At 41.2% G+C, this 15,948-nt stretch overlaps 1 protein-coding gene across 5 annotated transcripts in view; it reads right to left on the bottom strand.

Annotated features, from left to right (window-relative positions):
- Positions 1-222: 222 nt before the first annotated feature.
- Positions 223-15,948, bottom strand: part of lrrk1 (leucine-rich repeat kinase 1) — a 49,533-nt gene continuing 33,807 nt past the window's right edge. For 4 of the 5 annotated variants that reach the window (XM_088641162.1, XM_088641160.1, XM_088641161.1 and 1 more), the window contains 9 exons: positions 13,302-13,499; positions 12,447-12,727; positions 10,980-11,174; positions 10,407-10,558; positions 9,153-9,270; positions 8,697-8,813; positions 3,428-4,275; positions 2,519-2,620; positions 223-1,180 (listed from right to left, as the gene is read on the bottom strand). In XM_088641162.1, the coding sequence (XP_088497288.1) occupies positions 1,003-1,180; positions 2,519-2,620; positions 3,428-4,275; positions 8,697-8,813; positions 9,153-9,270; positions 10,407-10,558; positions 10,980-11,174; positions 12,447-12,727; positions 13,302-13,499 (2,189 nt within the window). In that variant the 3' untranslated portion in view covers positions 223-1,002. The remainder of the gene's footprint in view (positions 1,181-2,518; positions 2,621-3,427; positions 4,276-8,696; positions 8,814-9,152; positions 9,271-10,406; positions 10,559-10,979; positions 11,175-12,446; positions 12,728-13,301; positions 13,500-15,948) is intronic. The other variant, XM_088641163.1, reaches the window with a different exon arrangement.

The raw sequence follows: 15,948 nt of genomic DNA, 5'->3' as shown, positions 1-15,948 counted from the left end.
GTGAGTTAATTGAGTCCCTTCTGACATTATTATTGGATATAGCGCTGCCAGTTTTAGAGGTGTAGACAGAAGCACCACAGTTGAGCACTGTATTAACATGACATTTTTGTAATTGCAGGATCACACATTGCAAGAAGCAAAACTTTGATTTCTATCTGGCTCTTTGGAAAAAAATATTTACTGTGACAAAAAATGATTTCAGATGATTCGATCAATCACACAAACAGTGCATTGTAGTTTTATTTACACATGCAGGTAGTATTCCCAACCATATCATAATATACAAGTACATTACATTATACACTCCACGAATCTTTAGCTGGATACACATTGTCAGGCATTGTTCCGCAACACCTGGCATCTAGAACTGTATCTGCATGGCAGAGCTTTTTAATACTCTTTTTAATTTAGAAAATAAATGCTTTCTACCATTGCACATTTAAGAAACAATCATTTAACCCCTTTCCCAGGCTGCAATTCATAGCTTATAGCTTATATTAAGGATATAGATTTGGAAACCTTTTTAATCTTGGTTAGTTCTTGCTACTTGTAGGAGCTGCATGTTCTCTAGTTTATTTTTGATGGCCATGTAGAAACTGTCATGCAATTTTATTTATTCAGTACTGGTCTTCTTGACCTTTTTCTGGTTGGAAAAAAAAAGGTTCAGTTTGTATGCAGTTGGTCTCCTGTAGTCCCTTCCACAGGGATCCGTGGATACTAGTTAAATGTGTTGAAAAAGATCACATGTCATGCAAGTAACAGACACCCTACTTGAAGAGCTGCCATCCACACCTGACTGCCTGCACAGGTACACATGTGGCTTTGACAGGGAGCAGGCAGCTGAAGCTCAGGATAAGGAGAAGAGCTCCAAGCGAGCTTCCCCCCGCTCTCTGGTGCTGATGTCAAAGCGTGCTTGCCCCCCGGTAGGAACAGGGAGGCCTGTCAGTCTCTATTCCCCCAAGCGCGTCGCTCACAGAGCTCCGATTCTGCGCCGCACAAGAGCTACCTTCTTTTTCTCATGCTGTTCTCCAGCCGGCCCAGCTCCTCATAGGACTGGTAGAAGATTTCAAACTCCCTGCCTCCCCAGCCCCTCCAGACAGCCAGGCACCACTCCATGTTTTCATTTCGAAAGCCGCACACAACAGTGTCCTTTGCAACCACAGCCGCTTCCATCAGCACCCTGGGGAAAGACAGGGGGCATTTTACTCACTTTCACTTTTTTTCTAAACAAGAAATTAACATGTAGCGCCTCTTCCTAGAAACACGGAGGCAGCATGGAGAAGCATTTCCTTCAGAGGGCACTGGCTTTACAATCACACTGTTTATTAGTTCGACTGTACAAACCAGTAGGAAAACATACCGGTTCAGCCTGCTTAGCATTTTAATGTTTTGAGCCTGTTATTTTGTAAATGGATCGCACAGTACACAGCAGCAGAGCTGCTGCCCTAATAGCATTTATGTGTAACAAATGTTATTAACAGTATTTGCTTTTTGTTTTCAATTAAAGACAAGGTAGTTGCACACATTCTGTCTTTTACTAAACACCTTCTGAGGTCAGATTGTTGAAATTACAACTGGAACATACTCAAGTTTCCTTTTGGACCGTACTATGCTAGGACATGATGCAATTCCAGAACACATGTCTCAAGAGGCACTTTACCAGGTTACTCAATAAGATCACATAAAAGAATGGAACTCCTCAGTTTTAAGCTGAAATGTAAATCTGGATTTTCATTAACTTTCTGTGGCTGTCCCATTATTAGTGTTTTGCATGTCAAGTGAAAGATAAGGGTGTTTGAAGACCCCTGATTAATGACCATAACATAAGTACTGGTGTCAAATTGCTCTTACAAATTCAGAAGACACAGACTCCTGAAGACTTTAGGGATGTATGTTCTTTTTAGAAATGATTTATACAATAACCACAAAATTCAATTTTAATACATCAAAAACTTTCTTGACCTGCGACACAGGTGGATAATACCATGTGGGCTTATTAATGGAAATGTACTGTTTACTGCATAATGGTGTGAAACGCCTGCTCTTAAACCTGAACTTTGAACAAAAGTCCTTTTTATAGTGAAACAGCTGGTAGAACTTTTAAAGAAATAATTACAGAGTCACCCAAACCATTAACTACATGATGAATGATCTCTGTGTGCCTTACTGAAGCTGAATCAGCAGCTTAATGTCTATTTTTTCCATATTTGAGAGCTTAACTGCAAGTAAGGAGGAGCTGAATTGATCCAAACATCACGCCATTGTAAATGATGATTTGTGATGGACAGTATACAGGACACATCGAAGGCAGAATGACTACGAATTTTAACAGGAGCATGAAGTCTTCGAAACTTTCAAAACCTTTCAAAACCTAATTTAAACCAAAAACCAACAAAATGGAGTATGACCACCAAGTAACAATTTCCTGAGTAAAAATAAATTGTGACTGTTTCTTGTGAAGTTGTTTTGGCAATTGGGATGTCATAATGAGTAACAATTGGAGCAGCTCCAAACTCACCCGTGCTCAGGCAGAGTTGGGGCCCTCAGTACTGCGATCACCCTGCCTCTCTGGACCTCTGCCTGCTTCTCCAGCTTGATGACCATCACTTCCCCACCACGCCTGCAAGACAGCAATCTCTCAGTCCCACATAGGCCATAAGCTGTGCCCTCCCGACTACGTCTGCACAGTCACGTTTCAGCATAGCTACTTACTTTGAAAATGTAATAGCTATTTCAAATAATGAAATCAAAAAGCTTAAAATGATTGTTAACTGTTTTAAAAGTCTGATAAGACCCAGACCTATGGTCCAAGATCCACAAGATAAAATAGTTTACCATTTTAATTTTCCTTTGACATAATTATTAATAATACACATATGAGAATGTCATTTACCATGTAGTATGCTTTTCACACAGATCTGAAAACTGTCTTATGATTAAGTTTAGTTAGTCCTTAACTAACTCTGCTACACTATGTAATTCCAGATACAAAAAAATAACCATGAATCTGCCAGCAGCTATATCAACCTGCAGCTCACAACTGGCCACACACTGAAGCTAAGCAGGTGTAACCTGGTCAGTACCTGGATTGGCCTTTACCAATCATGGCCTCCTAATAATCCCCCTCTCTGAACTGGCTTCATCACTCTGTTCTCCTCCCCACTGATAGCTGGTGTGTGCTGAGCGTACTGGAGCACTATGGGTGCTGTCACATCCCCCATTACCTGTAAAGTGCTTTGAGTAGAGTGACTAGAAAAGTGCTATATACTGTAAGTGTAAGCAATCAAATCTGAAAATAGGTTTGGAAATCCCTCCCAGTCTTCGCTTTTGTGGGCACTGAGAGTGGTGGCTTACCCCCCCCCCCGCAAACCGAGAGATTGCAATGACCAGAATGGAGCATGTTGATGAGCACGCATAAATATCTCACCTGGGGATCCACAAGGTGTTTCTCACTGCAAGGACTCTCACAGCCTGCAGATGCTCCGGGGTTTCGCTCTCCAAGAGAGCCTCAAAGGTCTCGGGGGAGGTGGGGTCGACGGGCAGCTCCTGCGCTCTGTCGGAGTCCTCGCAGTCCGTGGAGAAAGGCATGCTGCAGGAGCTGGCCAGAGAGCTCAGCACCCCCGAGCTGGACCGGTCCATCTGACACAGCTGCTCGGAGGACGCGGAGGACATGGAGCAGTAGTCCGTCAGGGAGTCCTGGTGCATGATGATCTGAGTCCCCGTCTCCTCGCTGTACATTATTGTCACCTCTCCGGGGCTGCTGTGCTCAGAGCTCTTCTCCGGGGTGGGGGGCGACGGAGAGACCGCCCCAGCAGGCTGCTGGACTACGAACATGTCCCGGAGGGGGTTGCGGTCTCCACAGAAGTACCGCGCGCAGAGCTGGTAGCTCGCGGCGTGGTACATGAGCAAAGTGTTCGTATGGTCATCCAAACACCAGGCGGCCTCTTCTCCCCAGCAGCCTGAATTAGATGCCATTGACACTATTGTAGAGGGGCAGGTATAGGGATCCAGGCGGTTAACTGCCTGGAGGGTCAAACAGTCGATGATGAGGATGCCAGGGCCATTGGTGTACCAGACCTCAGTGCCACTGTTAGCCAGTAACATGGCCTTCACAGGGTAGGGCCTCTGCCTCGGATCTTCATCTGCAATGCTGAAGACGGATCTGTTGAGAGTGTGGGAACACAGGTAGGACTCGCCATCATGGGGTACGTCGTTAATCAGCGTGTACACAGCAATAAGCCCATCCGCCATGCCCACAAAGACCAACGGGAGAGTCTAGAGCAAGAAAGACAGAAACAAGATCATGCTTTACAGGTGCTTCAGCTCTCAGGCAAGGATTGGACATGAAACAGGGGCGGCAAGAATGTGGGACATGTCTTGTCAAGGACTATGAAACACATATCTTCAAGGGTCACAACCTAGCTGATCTTCCAGGTTTCTTATTAATTCTTTCAAAAGCACTTTGGAAAATGATCAATTGATGAACTTTCAAAATAATAAATTTAAAAACAATAAATTTAATTTGACAAAGAGACAAAGTGGTAGGGTTGGGTCCCGCGTCTGGAAAACGTACCTCAATATACAATATACATGCATGTACCGTGGTATACTGCAAACTATTTTGCATGTTTATATATGGAGACTCTCTCATAGTTTCATGATTTCATGATTAGTAAAGCATATTGAAATGTATACAAAATAATTAAAATGATGTTGTTTTATTGGTACCAAAGAACTAGAAATAACACTGTGTAACAGAACAATTTAACAACATGCAGATTTTTGTCAATCATTAAATGATTAAATGTTTTTTCACAAGGTATTGGAGGTTAATTTTGCTTGGTTAGATGATGTAAAATTCAACATATAACAGGTGCCTGTAAACTGTAACATTTTTTCTTTACAATGAGTAAGGTCGATATTCACAACCTTATGAAACCTGTTTAGCATGTTCGATTGCCCTTGGCTATTTCATCTAAAACTTCAAAGAATCCTCAATGCTTGTTTAAAACATTGTTGAGACGAGACAATCTATATTGACTTAAACAGCTTAAGAAAATCTTACTTGCAAAATAGATAAAAATCAAAGCATGTCTAATGGTAGTAATGGAATTAAAACATGATCAAGACTAGATTTCCTTCTCGACTAGAGTTACAGTAGAATCAGAAAAAGTAGAAAAAACAGCACATGTTCACTGGGTGATTGGGAATGCCCTTATCAATGAAAGTCAAGGTTGTTCTGAACCAATCAGCCCAATTTCCACATGATTTCCGAAAAACGTACTAGCCTTTTAAAGTTAACGATATTTTAATCGCAGTCATTTGGTTCTATGAATCAAATTAGATTTTATGAATGTAAACAGTAGAAAAGCATCTCAACAACCACACAAATACAAACAAATCAGAAAAAATACTGTACATCAGTAACATGCCCTGGCTATGCAGTAACCTGTATTACAAATTCGTCACCATTTGTCATCAAGGGACTTTGGTTTGTTAGATGGTTTGTTTTCCTCTTTAAATAGGGCTTTAGGAGCAGCAGTTTTCCTGCTTCACGGGGATAAAAACCAGCCTCACCAGTTAGGTGAGAACAGTGCTCGGTGGACCGGCAAGACAGAAAAAGGAGAACATTGTCTCAACTTCTGATTTTGATGACAATAGTTCTATATAGGAGAAGTGAACAAAATGTTGTGTTTAAAATCACTTCTTACCAATGATGCATACAAAGCAGATCTTGTCAACAAGCTTAACGGTAGGTTATTTCACAAATTATGCAATTAACACAAATTATTGCATTAATTACAAACCAATAAATGTCTCTTGTATTTCATACAACTGTGGTGGGTAGTAAATGATCTATGCTAGAAAACCCTATGAACTGAGCTTCTTTCAGCGACAGGCATATAGAGCTCAGACTGGAACTGCTAAGACAGCCGATATCACATATATAACTATAGGAGTTCAGTTTCGTTTTTAAAAAAAGCTTTTGAGTTTTAAGTTAAGACTTGAAATTAGACCTAAAAAAGTCCTAATTTTATAAAGTTTCGAGTTTTCACAGTCAGGGTGCATAATAGATTGGAGTCCTATTGCCCATAGTTCAAATTCTTACTGAGAGGATCAACAAAATACTGGTATCAGAAGGCTATGGTGAACAGTGATAAGTGTAACATATTAGGAGGTAAGAAATACAATGAGAATAGACCCTTCTTGGCCATAAAATACAATTGCAATTATCCTGAAGTCTGCACAAGTTCTCCACAGAGGACACTACCTGATCAGCATAGCATTGAGCATTGATCCAAAGAAACACATCTTGATGGCACATCTTTTAATAGCCATACTCACACAACTGGACTTTTACAGGTGATGTGGAAAACCTAAGAACGCAGCCTCTGTCTTACAACTGCTTACTTGGATAAGAAATTAACTAGCTCAGCTATACACTACAAGGAGACATCCAGTTTCCTGTCAGATTTGATTTTCAAGTAAAATTGAAATTCCATCACTGTAAAGATGGGAATTCACACTATGATGTCCAATCTGGCCACGTGGAAGAACTGTTTACTGAACAGAAGTGGTCCCATTATGGAGGAGCTCAAGCCTAATTAAGGTATAAGTTAACACAAACTAAAGCCAATACAGGTAATGCCAAGTAGGCCCCCCAGCTGAGCAAGACAACTATAATGGTTCACATTACTGAAAGCAGTAAAGACATCCAGTAGAAAAAACAATAAAAAAGAGCCCCTGAGTCTGAAGCTATTAAGACATCAATAAAAATCTTGACAAGGGCTGTTTTGGTGCCATAAAGCAATTTAAAATGAGAGCGTAGAGATTCATAAAGTTTGCTTAAGAGGAGATGGTTCTTTAATTGCCACAGGCAAGTTTGGCATAGGCCATTAATTAATGATCGAGTTATTAGTAGCCTGGTTCATATTTCTTAAGACAGGTCTGACACCAGTAATTTTAAGTTCTAAGGGCCCAACTCTGTAGCTCAAAGACGTATTGATGATTTTTGTTGCCAACGGACAGGGAGTCAGGAAACAGTCTCCATCTCGACCTTATCTCTTTATTCCTAACAGACAAGCGGGGAATCAAATTTTATAACCCAGCTCTGGGAGGGCTATGAGAAACCTAGGCAAAGTTAAACAAGTAACAATATGCATCCATAGAACAGAGCTGATCTGTATAGCAAGGGGAACAGTGTGTATTGGATACAGATAATGTTTTTCTGGGACTATAGAGCTGACATTGGTTGTCAGTATGTTATTATAGAGTTCAACCATATAATCTGGATTCTCTACTGTTCCTGGAAAGGACAGGAAATGTGCAATACTGCTCCTGCAACTCACTGACACATTTTAACTCTTCTTTAACTCAGTTCTGCAAGAGGCAAGGCCATTAGGCTTATTACTTTACATTCTCAGTCTTGTCCAGGCAAACATAAGCGTTATGCACAGTACTCACAATTGTCTTAACCCTCTTAAGTCAGAGCTGTCCAGTCCTGGTCCTGGAGGGCTGGTGCACCTGGATTTTTCTAGGTGTCTTTAAAGAACCATTACTTATAGAGCTAAAAGAAGCTGTCAACGTGGTCCAATTAGCCACTAGAGAACTGATTTAGGATCTTAATGGCCAAGTTGGAATGAAAACAGATAAGACACACTGACATTCCAGGTCCTGGGTTTGAAAGCCTTGATATACAGTAATCATGTTAAGGTTTTAAATAGCACTCTTAATAAAAATATGTATCTGGTTTGTACACTTTATTCCATGGCCAGAACACAATATTGTTTTATGGAAAACAGATCTTTAGATTTTTTTTCATTCTAAAATTCACAAATTTAAGAACAACACAAGAGGATTACAAAAGATGAATTATTTATTTTTATCTGAACTATACCTTTGTGTTCAGTTTTCCCTGTTACTATAGTGAGGTATTGTGGTTAATTGGGCCGTGTCCAGAAGAGTTAAGAAGCACCAGGTTTACCACAAAACAGCTAAAGACGGCCATGGTTAAGAAGTCCTAAAACATCAAAGTTTTGTCCTAAAACATAATTAGTAGCAAATTAAAAACCTGATTGTAGAGTATTTTGTGTCAACACCAAGAGGCAGCCTGTTTCTATCGTGAACTGTAGCCAACACCTGGAAAAGCCAGTCTGCTTTATAATTAACAAAACCTGAGGCAAAGGGAAAGGGAGGAGTCACCCCTCTGGGTTATTAAAGGGACTATGCTGTATGGGACAAAAACATTACATTCCCACTGTGGTTAAAATACCTTCACATGTTAAATGAAATGTGCTCAACTGTAAAGGTGTAGCATGTAACACAGTGACATAAGCCAAGGAATGACATTAGTACAAAATACAAGTTAGACTCTTAATGCTGGGTTGCACAATTTTCTTCTTTTTTTTTGGGAGATAAACAGTTGGAGATATTGGAGAATTGGAGATAAACAGTTGATTTGACTCCTGTACTTCCCAGTCAGAATGAGGACCCATCAACGAGCTCCTGTCTCACACCCTCCACAGCCCCCTACAGAACAGTTACTGCAGACTGGAGGAACGGAGCCTCGCGCACTGACGGCTCTGCAAGTTCTCAGGTCTCCAAAGAGTCACAGCAGTTAGGAGCACTCTGCCAGGACTGCCACCACTGCTTGGGAAACTTTCCAGATCATTGCAAACCCCGTTGCTATGGCTTACCTCTTTCCGCGCTGGCACTATAAACAAACAGGTGACCACGGCAGGACAGAAGAAATGTTGCTGGGGGTTATTCAGTGGACACATATCCTTCAAACTGTAAATATAAATATTCTGGTCCTTGGGGGGAAGAAAAAGGACAGATTAAAATCAGAACCTGAGAAAACACAACTGTGCGCAGGTGACAATGACATTCTCTCAAAGCTATAAAGACAACTTTCACGTGTCACAAAGATAGACCGAATTCAGCAGATTGGTTCCAGTCAGTCACTTTTTGGTCTACAATGATTTGTTTTAAGCCGTGGAGAATTTTGAAGTGTTAAATTCAGGCAAGCATATTTATGGCATGCTTTGTTAAGATGACCTTTTCCATTCCCATTTAAAAACAGGTTAAAAAAATTGCAACGTGCCCCTCAGTACACACTTTTCTCAAGGACAACAACGAGACTTCAAGTGTACCTCGGTTGCAGTCCAGAGAGTGTTTTCTACTTTCATTTGACAGCTGATCTTCATTCCAGGACAGGCCATTCTCCTTACTTCGACCTGACCTTTGTCGACATTCACCACAGTGTAATTCCTGCAAGACAAATCCCGACGACTGAGCTACGTTTCAAACCTGCAGAGTGTCCCCTTCACACCGTTTACTCGGGCCTACCGCTCTGTATAAAGTACTTAGACGGCTTTCTGAGACCATTTACCCGAGCAGGGAGTTTACGCTGAAGATATTTTCACATCAGCTCAGCCTGGCTCATTTCGATTTCTCACCTGTCCACAGGGACAGTCTCGATGAGCCAGCTTTGCAGTGCGGAACCGCAATGCGTGCAGGTGGGTTACCGAGAGATGTAGGTGCCGCTCACCACTGAAAGCGCACGTCTGTTACTCATATCAATGAGGAGGCCTGAGAGTGTCTGCGTGAGTGGCCTTGTTTGTGTTGGGGAAGGCTTATGGGCAAGCAAAAATCAGCAACAACTGATTCAGGAGATAAAGCTCAGATTGTGCAGTGCTGGCATTACCCTGGAACCCCATATTTCCGTGGTATTCAATCACAAACAGCAATTAACACCAGCAAAGCAGCTCCTCCTCCTCCAGAAACTGTGTTAGAAGGCTTATCCTGTATTTCCATAGCCCTTTTTAAGCATCATTAATTTATCACAATTTTTAAAATCCCTTCACTTCTACCTTTTTGGAAAAAGGTACTGTCCATGCTACATAGATTTACAGAGGTTTTATACAGCTTTTTTAATAAAAGAGAGATATCAACCAGGTAATAAGTGGCTCTCACAAAAGCATGCGGGATCAAACACCCTTTCTTGTACTTTACCATTATATTATTTACAATTATAGCAGCTGTTATTTTATTGCGGCAAATTTGCATTGATGTTTTCCTTTCTGAGGGAAGTAAAGGAATTATGTACACACAAAGACTTTTATGCTCCCTCGTGTATAAACAAAAGTTATCTACTAGAAATTAAAGACAAGTGAACAACCTCGAAACATAAGCATGGACAAAAACATCTAGGTATTTCCTTGTTGGTTGGTGTGGGGGAAACGTAGTAATTAGAATAACAATCTCTAGTAGTCCATATGGGCAGCCACATTATCTCTCAGACACTGCTACTGTTTTTTAAGCACTCCCCATGTCAAAGTATGAAGAGCTTAAGAAACCGCAAGAGCTTCTGATAGATCTTGTTGATTTTTTTCAACAGTCCAAACCTTTCGTCTTGGTCGATGTCCCAGAACACAGCGGGGTGCCCCTGCTCGCTGGAGAGGAAGAGCTGGCTGTGCTTCCCGCAGGGCAGAAGGTACTTAAAGCAGGGGAAGCTGGGCTCCTGCATCAGCCTGAGCAGAGCCATTGCCGTGGGACGCTGCACACAAGACAGGAACAGAGCACGCATTCAAACACCAGTGGACCAGGACGGTATGTTTGCAGTTCTGTCACGATGAGGCCTTCCAGAGTTGCACAACACTGCTGAAGTATGAATTTATTCATGGGAGCTCAGCTCCTGGATACAGCGCAACCTGATTACCGAAAGCATTCTGGTCTGCATCACTAATTTTAGTTATTCCTTCAGTTATTTCAGGCTGTACAATAGCTTGAATTATGCTTTGTCCTCAGACCGGTTTTAGAGAAAATCCAAATGCTATGTAATGTAAAGATTTACCGATACCCGGCCGATGACTGCTGAACTACTTTACAAACAGGACAAACAGGTTAGTTTCCATGGAGAGTGTTGTATTTCTGACACCCAACTACCAATGAGAAGAAAAACCCATGCAGAGACCCACCTTCTCCGGCTTGGTGTCCCAGCATTCTAACATGAGTGTCTGCAGACAGTGGAACTGCACCTCCTCTGGGGTCCCCAGCACAGGCCGGACACCCTTGGACAGCTTCTTGGCAATCTGAAGCTGGTGCTGTCCCAGCACAGGCCTGAGCCCAGACAGCAGCTCATACAGCACCATGCCATAAGAGAACATGTCCACCTGGTCAGAACAAGCATTAATCTGTCAGGATCTAGATGTTCATAGCCATTACCCACAACAGGAATACAATTACATCAAATGTAGTGTTAAGGTATAAAGATTATCTGGTCAAGCATGGAATATAGAAATGCACTGTGGCTATGAAAGGCTTATGGAAGACTATAGTAACGGGCAGGCTGTTTATGTTATTAAAGCCATCTGCAAAGTCTTCCAAAGCCCTAATGTTCTTCCAAACAATGGCTGATAACCCACACTGCAATTAAACCACCACAGCTACTGGGAGTTTGTGATAACACTTTATTTCCAAATCAACTACAGTACAGAACTACCATCATGATGACACTACTGTACAAAACCAGCCATTCCCAATTCTAAACTTAAAAATTCAAATTAAAAAACCTGTTTAATTTATGATGATTTGGTATTTTGTGGCGTTTTTGGTATTGGTATAGCATTTCAGCTTGCTATTTTATGGCAAAACACACAAATAAAAGACACACCACAAATAAACCAAATGTAGGTGGAGTTAATTGGCAGAAAGGTAGGTTTAAATGAGTCAATTATATAGTTTAAATGTTCTAAATACACAGGGTATCCATAATTTTAACAAACCTGCCTTGTGTGAGACATTCCTACATACTCCTGAAGGGATTTCATTTCTGATCTCTTACAAAGGAAAAAGATCCAATCATGGAACTGAAACTGAGAATGTCAATAGGCATACCACTGCTTTTTATCAACATCTTGACACAAGGGCTTCATTGGTCCATTAATTCTCCTTTGAGCATTTCTCTGCAGAGCCACTAGGATTAGGGAGATATAAATCTTGACGAAAATTAGATGCTGAGCATCACACTCTCTGGAGAAGAGAGATCTGCTTTAACACCAGATAATTTATATATAAAAGTTATATATTCTGGAGATAAAAACCACAGATACAACAGGCCACACACTTTCCTTTTTGCAGATTAAATATAAGAAAATCCAGATTGTCTCTTACAAGGCTGTTTAATAATTAAAATTATCTGAAGGCTTTTAATTTTTTTTACCGATAAGTAAAGTCCCAAATACCGAGCTGAACGTTGCTTCCTGAGAATGGGCCACAATCCTTTAACAATGGGTTACAATCCTTTAAGAGATCAGGCTCACCTATGTTAAAAGCACATTTCTGCTGCAGAAGAATTGATAGAACTGTTTCGTGTGATTGTTCAGTCTAATATTTCGACACCTGTCTGCCATTTACACAACACCCTAAGGAAGTGAAACAAGTACCTTCTCATCATAGACGATGCCAGGCCTGATTTCTGGGGCCTGGTAGCCTGGCGTCCCTTCTACCCCCAGTGCCCCTGTGTGAAATGACTGCCGGGAGATGCCGTAGTCCGAGAGCTTGATGTTCACTGGGTCTGAGACTTCCAAGGACCAGACTAGGATGTTGTCGGATTTCAAGTCACAAAAGATGATGTTCTTCCTGTGCAGATAGGCCAGCCCTGCAGCAATCTGATAGGCTACTCTATAAGTCAGCATGTGACCCAATGGCAAAAACTGAACTCCTGCTAAAAAGAACAGAAAAGATTTTGTAAATGAGGCAATCCAGATTATCATTGTACAGCATCATGATTACTTTCTGACTGGCATTTTTTGTGGCTAATTCATCTTAGATTAGGTGTAAAGTGCATAGTAAATTTAAATGAGACATTTAATTTAGCTTTCAAAAAAAGCCATAAACATATACTATACAGTATGTAAGCTAGGAGTTACCAAGTTTTTTTAAGTAAAGGGCTGAAGTTCCATCTCTACCATGAATTCACTGTGTGCCACCCTCTGGACGTTCCTCATTTTCTCCCGACGTGCTTTGCAGATAAGACACAAAACAGAGGTCCTACCTGACAGCTGAAGCTGCCGAGTCATAATTCACCCCTTAGTCTAGCTTCGTTAAGCTGCGAAATGACTGACCACCTCACGCCGCAGAGCCGTCTAGATTTAATTAATATGTTTAGACCTTGTTATTACTGTGTTTAAAACTTGTATGGCTAAAAAATGAAGCAAGTGTCACTCTGGCTGCACGGTCTCCTTGGGAACAGGGAAGAAGCAGACGGCAGCGCGTCCGGGTGGGAACTGGGCACTCACCCTTCGAGTGCTCCTCCAGCACTGTGTTGAGGCTGCCCAGGGGGGCCAGCTGTAGTGCGAAGCAGAGGGGGTGGATGCTGATGCCAATCAGAGAGACGATGCAGGGGTGCTGCAGGGAGTGGAGCATGCTGGCTTCCTGCCGGAACTCGGAAAAGTTCCGCAGGGCATCCATGGACTGCAGGTGTTTAACCATGGTGTCTGGAATCGGAAAAGGATTCGCGCTTACGGAAGGCGTGAAGATCCATATCCTTTTTTAACTTCTGGAACTGCAACTGCAGGCAAATCTAAATCACTAAAACACAGGAGGGCCGTCCAATAGCAAAATACTGGATCCTCAACCTCAACCAATTCCAGTGTATGCTTTTTAAGTCACCCATTGTTTTATTCAAACAACAAATAAAAGTTTTAGCTAGAAAAATCAGCATCGGCATTAACCTTGATACAAAATCCTCATGCAACATTGTCTGCTTGAGTCCAGGAAAACTTAAAAGGAGGCCTGAATGAATATTCCGTGATCCAGCTCTAACAGTTAAGAAGTTATAATATTTCTTACTAAAAACATACACTTAAAAACTGTAAAATAAAACCGCACTAACACTTATGTGGCTCAGATTTATAATTCAAGCAAACTTAATGAAAAAAAAACTCATTAAAAATATGGTGCTTTCCCCATACTGTGCAGAGGTCATACAGAGCTGCAATAAACGCAGTTAAAGCAGCATTAAGTTACTGTTGAGCTGTATCAAAAGAATGCCATTGTTTTCCAGTAAATCATAAGGCTTTTTACATCTTGCAGTTCTAACCCAAATCAGGCCAAAAAATAAGCGTTGACAAAAAATACAAAATAATAAAAATAAGACACTGGTTTCTTTCAGGTGCAAAAGGCTCATTTTGTGTGTGCTGTCACTTTGATCCCTACCCCCAGAAGACACAGTGCGAGATGGCTGCCGCTTTTGCCAAATAACTGCAATCCTTCTAGATGTCACTAGTTACAGATGGCCAAGAGACCGAAACACTGCAGGACCAACAGCTGCTTTTCTTCCAATTGAACTTGTTTTTCATTTCATGCCAAATTGCAAGACTAATGCAAAAGTCATTAACTAACCCCTAGCAAATAAGTAAAACCTTACGTCTCATGCAATCGGCATCCTCTAATCTAAAGTGTTAAGCATTTTTATAGAATTCAGCCTGTAAGCACGCGGCACAATACGAGTGCTTGTGCTGTTCATTTTCCCAAAAGTGAATCTAATACAGGGTTAATTTTGATTGTCTTCATGTTCCGCAGGACTGCCAGATGATTTTTGGAACATGCTACTGGTGCACATAAAAATGCAATAAGGAAAGCAGAAATGTATCTGAGAAATGTAACCATATTTTGTTCCGGAACAAACAGACTTACTTACTTACATCACTCTCACGACAAATTTGCAATAAGATAACAATTATTGAGTGTGGTCAGAAAAGACAAACTCACCAGCTGGCGAGAAAATATCAAGGCAACCCAAAGATTAACCTCATACAGTATACTACTTATACTACTTCTGTGACTTTTCAAGGAAAGCACCATGCTCTACAACTGAAGAGAGACAAAGACCATCTTCCAAGCTGCACGCCAACACACAGTGTGGATAATGTGCAAATGTCAGGTACAGCAGTACACCTTGGGAATTTCAGAGGCAGGTGAGATGAGGCCCCACTCCGTATGTGGTCTAAGATGTCAGAGGGGGAGTGAAAAAGCCTCAAGCAGACACTGCTCTCATTTCTACACCTTCCACTTAAACAAGGTCTGCTGCATCCTACTATTAATCTGCTAGATAAAAGGACAGGTGTCTCTCTGGGGTTATATTAGGCATGCTACTTTAAAACAATCGCTTTTGTCTGCAACTATAAATGTTACTTTGGCTAGTGTTTTTTTTTTGGGAGTTTTGTAGATACAAAGATGACTTTATAGTTTGCTTACTGTTTACAGCCACAAGGGAAAGAGTATACAGGCAAAAGAATGTTGCCATGGTTAATGTGTAGGATGTGCTAATCTAAAAAAAATACAGTAACGGTTATAAACAATACACTAGCAACTATTTACCACACTTTGATATCCTGTTTTCTGTCATTATTTACAACCATGTTCCACAAAGCTTTCCATATTAATATGACTTCAGAACCACCTACTACAGACTACAGGCATCACACTTTCATAACTAAGGTCATTGCAAAAAGATGCTTGGAAAATTTTATGAGCAACATTAAACATGTGGAGAAAACTGCAATAACATATTTATGTCCACAAAACTGCAGACCTCTCCATGCTGAAAATGCTGACTAAAGATTTTGATTGCGGTGCACTTTTTTGTAGCCTTTAGATACAGTTCATATCTGCAGCTCACTGTCATTGACATGCTGCAGATAACACTAAGCAGAAAATAGGAAAATTAATGACTGGATGCCCTAGGGGGGGAAAGGAAATCAAAAGATAAGGTTAACATAAAATGCTATTACCAAAAACCAAAGCAATTTACTTGAAAATTAAATCCAGCTCAAAATGCCGTGAAATCCATTCATCCATATTTTTCCGGCTTTATCTAATTTAGAGCTGCATGGGAGCCGGAGCCGGAGCCTGCAACAGCAAGAAATGGGCACGAGCCAGGGT

Source organism: Lepisosteus platostomus, chromosome 7 (genome assembly GCF_059453375.1).
Source record: "Lepisosteus platostomus isolate fLepPlt1 chromosome 7, fLepPlt1.hap1, whole genome shotgun sequence".
NCBI lineage: Eukaryota > Metazoa > Chordata > Actinopteri > Semionotiformes > Lepisosteidae > Lepisosteus > Lepisosteus platostomus.
The sequence above is the reverse complement of the archived record's forward strand: the minus strand, read 5'-3'. Positions and strand labels throughout refer to the sequence as shown.